Source organism: Chironomus tepperi, unplaced genomic scaffold (genome assembly GCF_022539635.2).
Source record: "Chironomus tepperi strain 1889 unplaced genomic scaffold, CSIRO-AGI_Ctep_v1 contig_335, whole genome shotgun sequence".
Classification (NCBI taxonomy): domain Eukaryota; kingdom Metazoa; phylum Arthropoda; class Insecta; order Diptera; family Chironomidae; genus Chironomus; species Chironomus tepperi.
In genome coordinates, this window is record NW_027226457.1 from 2,275,946 (window position 1) to 2,288,162 (window position 12,217).

The 12,217-nt window shown below is 31.5% G+C and overlaps 2 protein-coding genes and 2 long non-coding RNA genes across 6 annotated transcripts; 2 read left to right on the top strand and 2 right to left on the bottom strand.

Annotated features, from left to right (window-relative positions):
* Positions 1-355: 355 nt before the first annotated feature.
* LOC139093386 (uncharacterized) lies at positions 356-859 on the top strand. The gene is made up of 2 exons (XR_011544682.1): positions 356-479; positions 546-859. It is a non-coding gene; the product is annotated as an uncharacterized lncRNA (long non-coding RNA).
* A 1,943-nt stretch (positions 860-2,802) lies between these two features.
* On the bottom strand, positions 2,803-5,730 carry Gnmt (Glycine N-methyltransferase). The gene is made up of 4 exons (XM_070643787.1): positions 5,310-5,730; positions 3,961-4,217; positions 3,267-3,367; positions 2,803-3,202 (listed from the first exon to the last, which is right to left on the bottom strand). The coding sequence occupies exons 1-4, from the start codon at positions 5,647-5,649 to the stop codon at positions 3,037-3,039; spliced, it is 864 nt and encodes a 287-aa protein (XP_070499888.1). The 5' UTR covers positions 5,650-5,730; the 3' UTR covers positions 2,803-3,036.
* Positions 5,731-7,300: 1,570 nt separating this feature from the next.
* LOC139093392 (USP6 N-terminal-like protein) lies at positions 7,301-11,913 on the bottom strand. 3 transcript variants are annotated; one of them, XM_070644098.1, is made up of 5 exons: positions 11,655-11,913; positions 11,557-11,594; positions 10,589-11,450; positions 10,214-10,523; positions 7,301-8,726 (listed from the first exon to the last, which is right to left on the bottom strand). In XM_070644098.1, the coding sequence occupies exons 1-5, from the start codon at positions 11,754-11,756 to the stop codon at positions 8,491-8,493; spliced, it is 1,548 nt and encodes a 515-aa protein (XP_070500199.1). In that variant the 5' UTR covers positions 11,757-11,913; the 3' UTR covers positions 7,301-8,490. The 3 variants fall into 3 exon arrangements, with proteins under 3 accessions (XP_070500199.1, XP_070500198.1, XP_070500200.1); XM_070644097.1 differs by having other exon boundaries at positions 7,301-8,741; XM_070644099.1 differs by lacking the exon at positions 7,301-8,726 and adding an exon at positions 8,884-9,845.
* LOC139093393 (uncharacterized) lies at positions 7,316-11,965 on the top strand. The gene is made up of 3 exons (XR_011544683.1): positions 7,316-8,879; positions 8,939-9,011; positions 9,658-11,965. It is a non-coding gene; the product is annotated as an uncharacterized lncRNA (long non-coding RNA).
* The last annotated feature ends 252 nt before the right edge of the window (positions 11,966-12,217 follow it).

Here is a 12,217-nt window from a genome sequence, read left to right on the forward strand (position 1 = left end):
TAGAGAAGACCATGGATCACAGTTGATCTATGTGGCTAGCGAAGTAAGGAATTAATACGGCGAATACATGATTCAAGGCAACATTGGTTCTAGGCATCCTTAACGAAAAAACCCAAAATTGCCAGTTGACTGCCACAAGGTTCTCAGTGTCCTGCATCATCCTCGAATTAGTGGCCTCATTTCAATATTACTCACCAAAAGTATTAATCTAAATGCTGCACATATTCAACAAAATTCCAAAATATTCCCTAATCTTCAATAACTTATCAACAATAATTTCATTGCCTTTACAGACCTTTCAATTATAAGCCATGATTGATGAATCAAAACTGTTCAAGAGGATTTAAGACTCTATCAATTATCAGTTATCAAAGCGATAAGCCTGGCCTGTGAAAATTTAGCTCAATTTCAAGTATTAAAACATTAAATAATATTTAAGTTCCACAGCAGTTGTAAAGTCGCATCGTATAGAATCAGAGGTAGATGCAGCATTAGTGCTTTTGTGACATAAAAAATTAAATTTTGTAACTTTTTTATTTTGACAGACATAAAAAGTCAGAACCAGTGAGCAACAATGAAATTCTTTGGATTTGCAATCGTTTTAATCTTCTGCATTGTCGCAGCTCTTGCACAAGAAGAAGCAGCCGGACCAGTCAGCATCACAGGAAACAACATTGGAGATATTGTTACAGTTGGAGTTAATGCAAATGCCGTCGTAAGCAGTAATACCGAATTGAATATTCTCACAATCCTTGCTGCCTTATTAAACCAGCAACTTGCTGTTGTTGGAGATGTTCCCAATCTCCCAATCAACCCAACTGAGTCAAAATAAAGGAATTGAATATTATTTTATTTAAAATAGCATTTTTTTGTGACTTTATGCATGACATATGCATTTGATTTATTATACCATAATCGGTATATAGTAAGAAGGAAATGTAGAAACGATGACTTTACAGAATATTAAGGGAAGAGTTCCGAATGTGCTTTTGTGTTCCATTATGACCGACATAGTCTATGATCTTGTGATTAGTTTTGTAGAAATGATTCTAATTGTCACTCTGATAGTTGTTGAATCTAGTGACAAGGGACATAATCATTTTGGAACTGAACAGTTCCTTTCAGAATTACAGCAACTGTAAATGACTTACCCGAACGGCACAATGCGACAAACTGAATTTTTTCTTAAAAATTAGTTGAAATCAGCAGTCATGGTGCCGTCAGGACTGCTGCCCAGGGTTAATACAATGACGTAGGGATGGCTTAATGAACATTGTCCTGTTCGAGCTACTTAATTACTTCTCTGGATGATCAGATCGAGTTTAAATCATGAAAGCTCCTGATTTTCTGACTATTAGCTTCCAATATTTTAAAGTCTGTCGAACAGGTCAATCAGCCGTCATGGTAATGTCAGGGCACACTGCGTCTTACCATTAACAACACGACTTAGCAGTGTCCAAGTGACTACATTGTGCTTCTTGGGGTCCAAATCAACAACCTCTTTGATTGAAAGTAACTGCAAACCTTTAAACATTCCATACTTGTTCCTAAATCAAACCTCCGCAGAAGGCAAACATACTGCTCTGCATACATATTGCTTAATAGCTCGAATAAAAAAATATTGTAAGATGAAAAATATACCTTTTTGTACTGAAGAGTCTTATCGTATATTCTTGATATCGACATAAAATGTTCCAATTAGGTAATTCGATAAGATGAAGGAAGGATTGAAAAAGTCAAAATCATTCATGTCTTAATTCTTTCCCGAACAGCACAACCCTGTGGCTAATTCATCGCTTCCTCGTCCTATTTATGACAAGTGGACTTGACGGCAGTTTGTAATGTGCTGCTCGGGTCTAATCTTATCTTTATTCGATAGCCTTATCAATCTGTAATCTTATCTTAATCAGTCTGACCCATGCCTCAAAAAAAACTATTTTTATAACTTCCATCAATTTCACAATTGACTTCCATCACTTCATTCAACTAGAAAGCTTTAATGAATATTCAGCAAATAACCACAGATAAATATTTCAGTATCGGTCATGACATCTACATACATATATGCATATTAATTTACTATCCCACAAGGCAAATAAGTGCTGAAAAAGTCAGCATAATATACTTCCGGAAATAATAATGTGTCATCTATGGTTAGGGAACATTCATAAATGATGTCAATGGAGTAGTTGGATCTTTGGACCTTCCTGGTATGAGTGGAATGGACATTCTCATGAATTTTGGTATGAAATGCTTCAAACAACCCAAAAAAATTGGACGTAATTTATAAACAGACCCCAATTTATAGAATCAATTGCAATCATGGTCATTATTCGGAAAATATTGGATATCCCTCGTAAATTAATATCTAAACGATGGTTCTGCATCGTACAATAAATATAAATATTGACAGTCAATTAATTCAGCATATCCTATACCTTGGTGGATATTTAATAATTATATGGACTTCCAGTTAACATTTTTGCCCATTGTTTATTGAGTTTTTATGGTGATTCGTAGTAAGCTTTTTGTTGATTGAGGATTGGATGTCGTAAACTGAGTTGATCAGAGTGCTCTGTGCTGAATAATCCACAAATAAACCTTGATGATCCAGGAAAAAATCAACAATTTCTCAAATTGAAGCTTTTAACTATTAATCAATGAAATCAACACTTAAATTGGGGCGGATCCAGTTGAATGCATTGTCTGGTTGCCCTAAAGAGTCTAACAATCATTACCTGGATATGTAAACAATAGAATTGAACTATAAAAGCTATAAATTAAAAATATTCAAACTTGTCATTTACAGTCTATTGCATTTAATCTTTATTACTTTACATTTTAGAAGATGCTGAATAGTCATTAACACTAGAGTCATTAATAGATTTATAACTAAATTGTGTAATCTTATTGCTCTCCATATTTTCACTTCTGTCCTTTTTCCTATGTCTATCCTTATCACTATTTGTTAAATAATATTTTGAACGTTTCACTTTTCGGCAGCAACAACGGAACTTCTTGCGGCAACAAAAGATTTTATTCAGACTTTTCGATAATATGAATGTAAAAAGCTGGATTATCATTCTCACGAAGTTCCTTAAAATCTCCGTAAATTTCATGATAGCTGTTATGTCCGAAAATGTCTCTCAGAATTTTCTTGAATACTTCCAGTTGATGTGGATAATATGAAAGACGGAATTCACTAAAAAAATATAGACACAAATTAATTCGGTGAACTTATTTCGTGAACTTTTCTAATTCCCTACCTCGTTTCGTCACCTGTAGATATTAAATAATCGAGTGAAACCATTGCAGGCTTTCCAGCAACAATCAGAACTGACGTTTTAATGTCTGTCATGTGTTGACTCTGAAAGTAAAGTAAGCATGTGAAAAAGTTTGATTAGTTTTGAGGGTTTGAGGATGTTAGGCGCAGTTTTGGAAGTTGGGAAAGTTTGAGCTTTTTGACTAAAATTTAGCTTTTTTGACCAAATTTGAGATTTTTGAAAAATTTAGAATTTTTTGAATTGAGCTTTTTTGTCAAAATTTGAGCTTTTTGAAAAATTTAGAATTTTTTGAATTGAGCTTTTTTGTCAAAATTTGAACTTTTAAAAAGCTAAGATGAGCTTTTTTGATTAAAATGAAAGCTTTTTGACACAAATTGAGCTTTTTTGACAAAATTTGAACTTTTCATCAAAGTATACATAGGAAAATTTGTCAAAGTAAAAAACTCATTTCCAACAAAAATCAGCTCAAGATATAAACAACATTAACAACTACACATATTCATACTAAAACTAATTAATCAGTCGAATGCTAATAGCAAGTTCAACTGTGATATATTTACATTTAACTTTTAATATCTCTACTTACTTAAATAAATTAATATTTTCTATAATTCAAGTTCATTGTCGATGACATTCGAAAGTTCCGAGTATATAGAATATTTAAATGTATACTCACATTATAGTAGATGCTCTTGCTAGGTGCACTTCCAGTTTCCATGATCGAGTCATAATTACGGTGGTCAATAAACAGTAATCCGCCTGGTTTAAGGCATTTCTCAAAGTTTGTTATTGCTTGTTTTTGTTCGCGTTGATCACCATAATTATCAGGCATGTGAGCGAATGAATTACCTAAGCAAATGACGGCATCGAATCCACCTTTAACATGATCCTTGATATTGTCGTAAAGTGTAAGCCAATTAGCTTCTTCAATAACTGTAAATATAGAAGTGAATATTAGTAAATGTCCATGATGACTAGATTATCAGTTTGTGACGTGTGTCATAAAAGCAGTCGTGACTTGACATAAAACTAATTTTGTATATTTATTTACAAAATCCTGTAATGTGCGAACGAGTTCTTATTTTCGGAATTTCAATTTCGAATGGTTCTTATTTTCGGAAACAAATTTAAATTTCAAATGAACGTTAATAATCTAAACGAAAAAACTCTAAATTAGCCTTTAATTATTGATTTTAAAGCAAGATTATGCTTAAACTAAACTAAATAATTGTAAAAAATTAAAGAAAAAGTCTCAAATAATGAAGAAAAGTGAATTAAAGACATTTAAGTTTTTCATTGTTTTCTTAGAATGTTTGTAAACAAACAATGAAAACAAAACCAAAAATTTGGAATAATTTTTGCAAAAAACTAACTTTAAGCTGATAAGCTCAGCTTTACACTTCGATTAAATGATTGAAAAAGCTTCAATGAACATAATTAAATTGGTTGTCTTGATTTAAACGAAGCATTCAAGCTAAAAATCATGAATAACTAAAAATTTTAAAAAATTTGATGTTTTTCAAGATGGCGGATTTTTTCCGAAAAAACATTCGAAATACGATTCAAATTTCTTCGAATCAACGTCCGCATCGACTGTTCGCACATTACAGACAAAATCTATTTAAAAATAGTCAGTGATAAGGAATACGATTGCGGAACGTCGCGTGGATGGAAAGTTCTTATCTGTTTACATTTTTAAGGAAGGCCAAACCTTCTGAATTTAATTCAAAATATGATCAAGCCTCCAATTTTGAATAGAACTAATCTGTAGTCGTTTGATGATGAGACGTCATGTCCATTATGGAATCTGCTTTGCATTCAGTCCCATTCTTAATTTGAGTCGAGCATTAAATAACATAACAAGCTTGATATGAGGTCGAGTGGACTTTGATTGATTTTCTATAGAAAATCTAAGCCTACTTTAAACTTTAACTATTCAACTATATTCAAAATTCACAAAAGTCACTGACACACGACCATATTGATGCCCTTCCCAGCACAATCCACAAACCCACAACTACTCACCCCAATTCTCAAAACTAATGTCCTTTCTGCGATTCCATCTTTCCTTCAGAGCATATTTCAACATTTTGTCTGAAGCATCACATGAAACGACTTCAAAGCCTTCTTCGACAAGCATGATTGAGTCAACGCCCGTACCACAAGCAACGTCAAGAACTCTTTTGCAGCCTCTATTGCGGAGCATGTTGACTAAGAAATTGCGATAATTCATTGTACGGACTTTTGTGTCGCCAATGAAGACCTCCCAAACCTTTGCAGCCTTTCCGTCAGCATATTGATCTCGGGTGCCTTCTGCACTGATTCCATTTGAACGGATATACATTGTATTTTCTGATTCTGGCATTATAAATGCTTTGCACTTTAATTCTTTCCCTTTAAGCTTCTTGTTTATTATTCAATGATCACACTGAGACTGATCTAGTCCTATGAATGCTCATGAATATTTAAAGGAACGAAAATGTTCCTTGTGCAAAACAATTGATAATAATTTATAAAATGAAAATAAGCTTCATGTGTAATAATACGTAAAAAAATATTTATGTCATAAATATAACAGGCTGATAAGGATGAAATCGCAACGGAATTTTAAGAATCATTCTTTCAGTGCTTCTATTTCGGTTCAAAATCGTGGTTTGAACAAGTGATTGTAATTGTGGAAGATTGGTGGATTGGTGTTATCAAGGTATATCTTGTGGCATTCTGTGATGGATTTTACAGTGATATTATGTGAAAAGTTTGATAAAAAGGATCAATTCAAAAATATTGACAAATTTCTGAAAACCTAAGGATGATCTGTTAAGTTTTGTTTGAAAATTTTTTAAAATTTCAAAGCTTTCTATGAGTTTGAATTTTCTTTAAATTTGAATTTGAACTTTTGAAATTTCGCTCAATTTTCAAATTAAAAATCAAATTTCAAAGTTGGTTCAAATTCTTAATGAAGTCGACACAACTTTTAAATTAACAAAACAAGTAAGCTTTGATTTTAGAAAAGAGATTTTCAAGATTTAGTTTTGAACTTTTTTAAAGAATTAAAATTTGGAAATTTTTAAAGAATTTTAAAACTTGAAGTTTTGAATTTTCTTAAGAATTTAAAAATATTGTATATTTAAGAATATTGTAAAATGAATCAAAACTGCTGTAAGTTAATCTTATTTGTCTCCTTTTGTAACAATCTAGGTAAGTTGAAAGTAGACCTACCTAGTCACCGCACAGTCTAGAATAGTTCAAAGAATTTGCATCAATTCAAAATATTTTGAAAATTTGCAAATTGAATTTGAGAGATTTAAAGTTCAAAATGTTGAAATTTCGCTTAAAAATTAAATTGATGATGATTTATTCATATTGATCCTGGCCAAAATGGCTGATTTCTTATTTTGTTACTCTGAAAGAAATTGAATTAATTCCTGCAAAATATCTCAAAATTCAAACAAAATTCAAAACAGAATTTCTATTGTCCTATTTAAAAAACAAAGTTGGCCTTGGAAAATTAAGAAAAATATATTTTTTTCATCATGATCCCCCATCAACAATACACAGTACAAAGTCAATTGCTCCACGTACTAAACAAAAATTTCCTGTCTATGCAGTCAATACGAAGCTAGGTCGAAGTCATAAATGATTAGCGTTTATAATTCATTATGAAAAAAACCATAATATTTACGTATAGTAAAGTCTATTTTTGAACAAAATACGCGAAAGCTTCTTATCTTATCGCTCCGTAAATAAACTTCATAATATAATTTTATAACAGCTGAGTATGGAAACGTGTGTGTCTCGTGCAGACATTATAGCAAGAATATTATGAACGGGTCATTAATCTGACAATGACTGTGCACATAATAATATTTACAGACATAAACAATAATATTTTGAATTTTTTATAATGACGGCGATAATTTATTCATGTACGAAATTAAGTAAAGATTCATCACTGCTGTTTATTTTTATTTTTATTGAAATTTCTTTCTTTATTATAGTTTTTTATTTGTGTTAAAACATTATGTCGAGTATAAAAAGAGTGCTTTGGAATAAGTAAAAGAATGGATAGAGATCTTTAAATTATATGACGTGTGACTTAATAGATATTAATAAATCTAGACGTATAAAAAACCATTATTTTGGAAGATTCATCAAATGAATGCAAAATGTTTCTTTGTAAGGAACTGATAATTAATTTTAAAAGTTTTTTTGGCTTCATCTGTCTGGAAGTTGAGTTTAGGATGAAAGTATCAACTTAATTGTTGTCACTTTCGGTATAAAGTCGACTAATACGAATTTTGAATGATTGAGTTGTCGGATGGTTCCTAGTAGTGACGTAGCCCGACCACCACACAGTAATCCCAGCCTTCCAACCCTCAAATCTCCTTATATTCTTGAATGTGGCACGGCTTCTTGGTCACACATTAATTATTACATAGTAGTAAAAGCTAAACAGACCCGAATAGCACAGGTCGGTTGATCGATCAATATTCTGCAACCAGGTTGGTGTGACTCTAGCATGGTGGGGTATTTAAACCGAATCCAGCACCAAGACAGAGGCACTTCATCCTATGGACAGAATGTTCATCGATTAACTGATATGTTACTTTAAGGAGACAATTCCACTCTCCATGGACGTCCCGTAGATATTCGAAGTATCGACCCCACCACTCCCTTTCTTGAATGCGCTCCTGCTCATGAGTCAATATTATTGAGCATACTCATACTCCTTGTCTGTTCGACATGTCCAAGACTTTGACAAAAATAGAAACATTTACTTCTCAGACTGATAACTGCTTAAATGTCTAGCACTGATGAAATTTTGTGAATAATCTTAAATGCTCCTTCAGCTAACCTCGACTAACCCTATCCTCATTTATTCCTGATACAGCGCTAATTCTCATAATAATCAACAAAAATAATTCACAAATGACAAAGATCACCAGAACGTCATATCAACAGCTCCAAATTTAAATTTACTGATTAACAACCAAATTTTTCTTATTAATTTATGAGTCGTAAGGAATAACATTAACATACACTTAATATATATCATATGATAGAATAAAATGGATGACATTATTGCTCGAAGAACATAGAATATCCACGAATATTAAAAACGTAAACTTAACAACAAACTGATACACTTTTTAAAATCAGGAACAACCATCGGTACACAATTCACGGGATTCAATTGACATAAAAATTAGGTATTACAATCAATAGTGTTACTGATAAGTTCTTTGAATCGATATTCTCCGTCATCGTCCTTGACAATTTCCTCAAAATTTTGCTGATTAAGTGTCGAAATTGATCGACGATCTTCACTTATTGATGTGATTGACGTGCATGTTAGTGACTTGCGATTTTGATGGCTGTTTGTGTATGTGACTTCATCCTCTAAATCATCATCGTCCATATAGCTTAAATCGCCTTCGTAATCTGAAATATTTGTCACTATTCAAAATAAATTTCAAAAAATTGAGAGAATTTTTTTTAGTAATCTTGTGTCTACTACAGCTTTTTTAATGAGAATCTAGTCATGCGTGTTAAAACAAGATAAAGACAACAGAAAAAACTGATGAACAACAAACTGTAATTATTATTTTGACGTTTTCTTATCGACAACTTTACTTGTTTTTTATTTCATGTAGGTACATAAATATGAGAGAAAAATAATATCAAAAAAATTCGTACGTCATAAATGATCGTGTAATTTTTAATTAGGTAATTAAATATGTTGTTTTAACAGAACAAAATTAAACATAAAGGATGAGTGTGTAGATGTTGAAGTTGACCTAGAATTGATTGATATTCACTATCCATAAGTAGTTCTTCAAATTCATAAAACGTACATAACGTACATAAAATTATTATGCAGCATAATTTTCAAATCTAAAACGACCGTTATAATTTCAAATATTGAGCAACAATCACATTTCAAATTTCTAAAAACCGTTATTCTTTCAAATATTGAGCAACCGTCACAAATAACCGATAAATTTTCAAATATTGAACAGCCGTTAAATTTCAAATTTCCAATAACCGTTAAATTTTCCATATAAAAATAATTGGAATTATAATATCAAGAGTTTTTTAGTAATACAACATAGTACTAGCACATAAATGCAGTTAATATAGCATTCTACATAGAGAGTTAAGTCAATTTATAGTAATTAAAGGAATCTCATAACAAATTCCTCGAAAGTTATAGCTTAAATCTATTCTAAAACAACTTCAATTCTACACGATATGGAGTAATAAAATTAGAATTAAAAAGGCAGGAAATGTTGAATATTGAGAGGAATGTTTTTTAAATATCTATTGGAGTCTTAATGTCTAATTTCAAATCCATTTTATCTTGTAAATTCAGGGCTATAAAAATATCAATTTGTCAGAGTCTTGTATTTTCCACAATCTCGTAATCATCATCATCAACATCGTCCATATCATTCTGATTCACTTCCGATGGAATTGAGTCGATACTCGTAGCATATGATGTTGCCGTATTAAGACTGTTCATGCTTTTATATCGTCTTATTGAGGATGTTGTGCTACCAACTATTTTTAATTTTTTTAAATCCAGAAAAGTGTGTGATAAAAATGAGGTAGTGATTAATTGATAAGAATAAAGTATAAAAAATTAAATGTCATGCGAGATAAGAAACAATAAATTTTGTTCAAGCATTAAAGGTCAGAACATTAAAATTTTGCCGAAACATTCTTGGAATTTTTTACAGCTATAAATTTTGCACATAAATAAAAATCCAAAAACAAGTTGATGACTTATGACGTCCAGCATGATAAATAGGTACCAAAACATAGAGGTCATATATCTTCTGTACCCTCCGAATGTCATTAGTCATCAACGTCAAAAAATATCCAAGAATGTCCCAAAAAGCTTAAATGAATTTCCGTCCGAATATTACCTGTATTTAAGTTGCTCAACTCGTCCGTGTGATTCTCATCAATCACATCAAGACTATTACCATTCTCTTCACTCCTAGCAATCATCAAATCTGTCACATTCTTTTCAGTATCACTAAAACATGAAGACCTTAATCCCAATTTCTTTTCAAGTGTTGGCTCAATGAACGTGCCAAGTTCATTTTTTGGAAATTCAATAGAGTCGGCAGGAGGTGGCAGATCCATTTTTCGAGCTCGTAACTCATTTAATGATAATTCTAGTGTTTTGATAACAAAATTATCAGTATATCCAAAGTTTTTATGGAGTTTGTACTGTAATTAAGATATTAAATTAGTCAGGATTGTAAAGTTAATTCCATAAAAACACACAATAATACCTGAAAATAGTCCGTAATTGCATCCATATCTTTAAATTTGAGCAGTTTTGTTGAGTGAAGTTTAAGTATTGTATAAGCCGTGGCTGGCAAGACGCGCTCACCTTCAAGAAAAAATATATCCCATATACGAAGGCACAGACTGAATGGAATTCTTTCTACGAAGATCACAAAAAACCATTTTAATGAATATAATACACTGTCCATGTTATGCTTATCTAGAAACTTTTTCAACTTTGGCAAGAACTTTGTTAAAATTTTGTCATGATGAGCAAGGTATCTCATTAGTTTTGGAAACCCAACAATATATAGTCCGTGCATCGCGAACTTTTTATCAATCATTAATGTATTTAGGGCCCAAAAGGCTTCCTCCTCGTCTAAATATATCAGTAAAACGGCCGTTATTGTCGACATTCCTTGGCAATATCCTAATTCCATATTATACATTGAATATGCCACTAAAACATTAAATAGCTGTTGCTGTTTCTCACTATATCTTTCACGGAAGAATTCATGATCACGAAAGCACCTGTTAATATCATTATCTATTTGTCTAACTTCCGTTGAATATTTAAATCCTAATTGTAGCATTCTACTGTAAATGGATGGTTCATTTTTATTATCACTCGTCTGATTCATCTGATTTTCAATATTGAGTAATTTAAGCCATATTGATCTTCTTAACTTATCCGGTATGCCTTTGTAAATTCGTCTTTGTAATTTTTCACGGTTCGTCTCTTTGAATTTATTCCAATTTTTAACCATCTTAAGCCATTTTTGAGCTCGTTGAATTTCAATTTCCTTCTCTTTCCTCTCTTGCTCGTCGAAATCTCTTGATAACTTGTCTGTATGTATAAATCCATATCTAAATGAGAGGCAAAAGATGAGAAAACAAATGTTAAGGCTGCTCTAGAGATTGGAATTTCAACATCCGGAAATGCATCAAGTTACATCAAGTTTTGATAGCTTACCGATCGATTTTATAGTACAGACCGAAATCTGGATCTTCCTATAATCGCAAAATGTTGTTTATTAATAAAACTAATAGCAACAATGTGTGAATTCTTACCCATTGATCAATTATTTGATTACTTCTTCCTGATAAATATTTCCTGCAAATTTTTATTCTCTCTTCATCTGCATGTATTAACTGTTCCTGTAATTCTGACATCTTTTCTCGATATTATTATCAATTATCTCAACACTAAACACATTTTTTGATAAATCTAAAGTATCGTTAGTCTTAGAATCACTGGAAAAACCGAGGAAAATTTAATTTTTGGCTTTCGTATTTACTCACTCATTTTTAGCGCAATTTTTTAAAATAAAAAGTCGTTATTGCCCACGTTTTGTCTGTGTGTCCATTCAATATTTATTCAAATATATTTTGACCGTTATTTTTTAAATACTTTTAAACCTTTATTACTTTAATTATCTTAATTTTCAGGATTTTATATGATATTCAAAGTCTATATGGAGATATAGACGCTTTTGTTAGCGCGAACGACTTTATCTCTACTTGCTTACTTTATTAACTCGGATCATGAATGTTTCCGATGAAAAATTACGCAACAAGTTTTTGAATTTTTCAAAGACGTTGAGAATTTTAAGAAAATTTTATCTTGTCTCAAA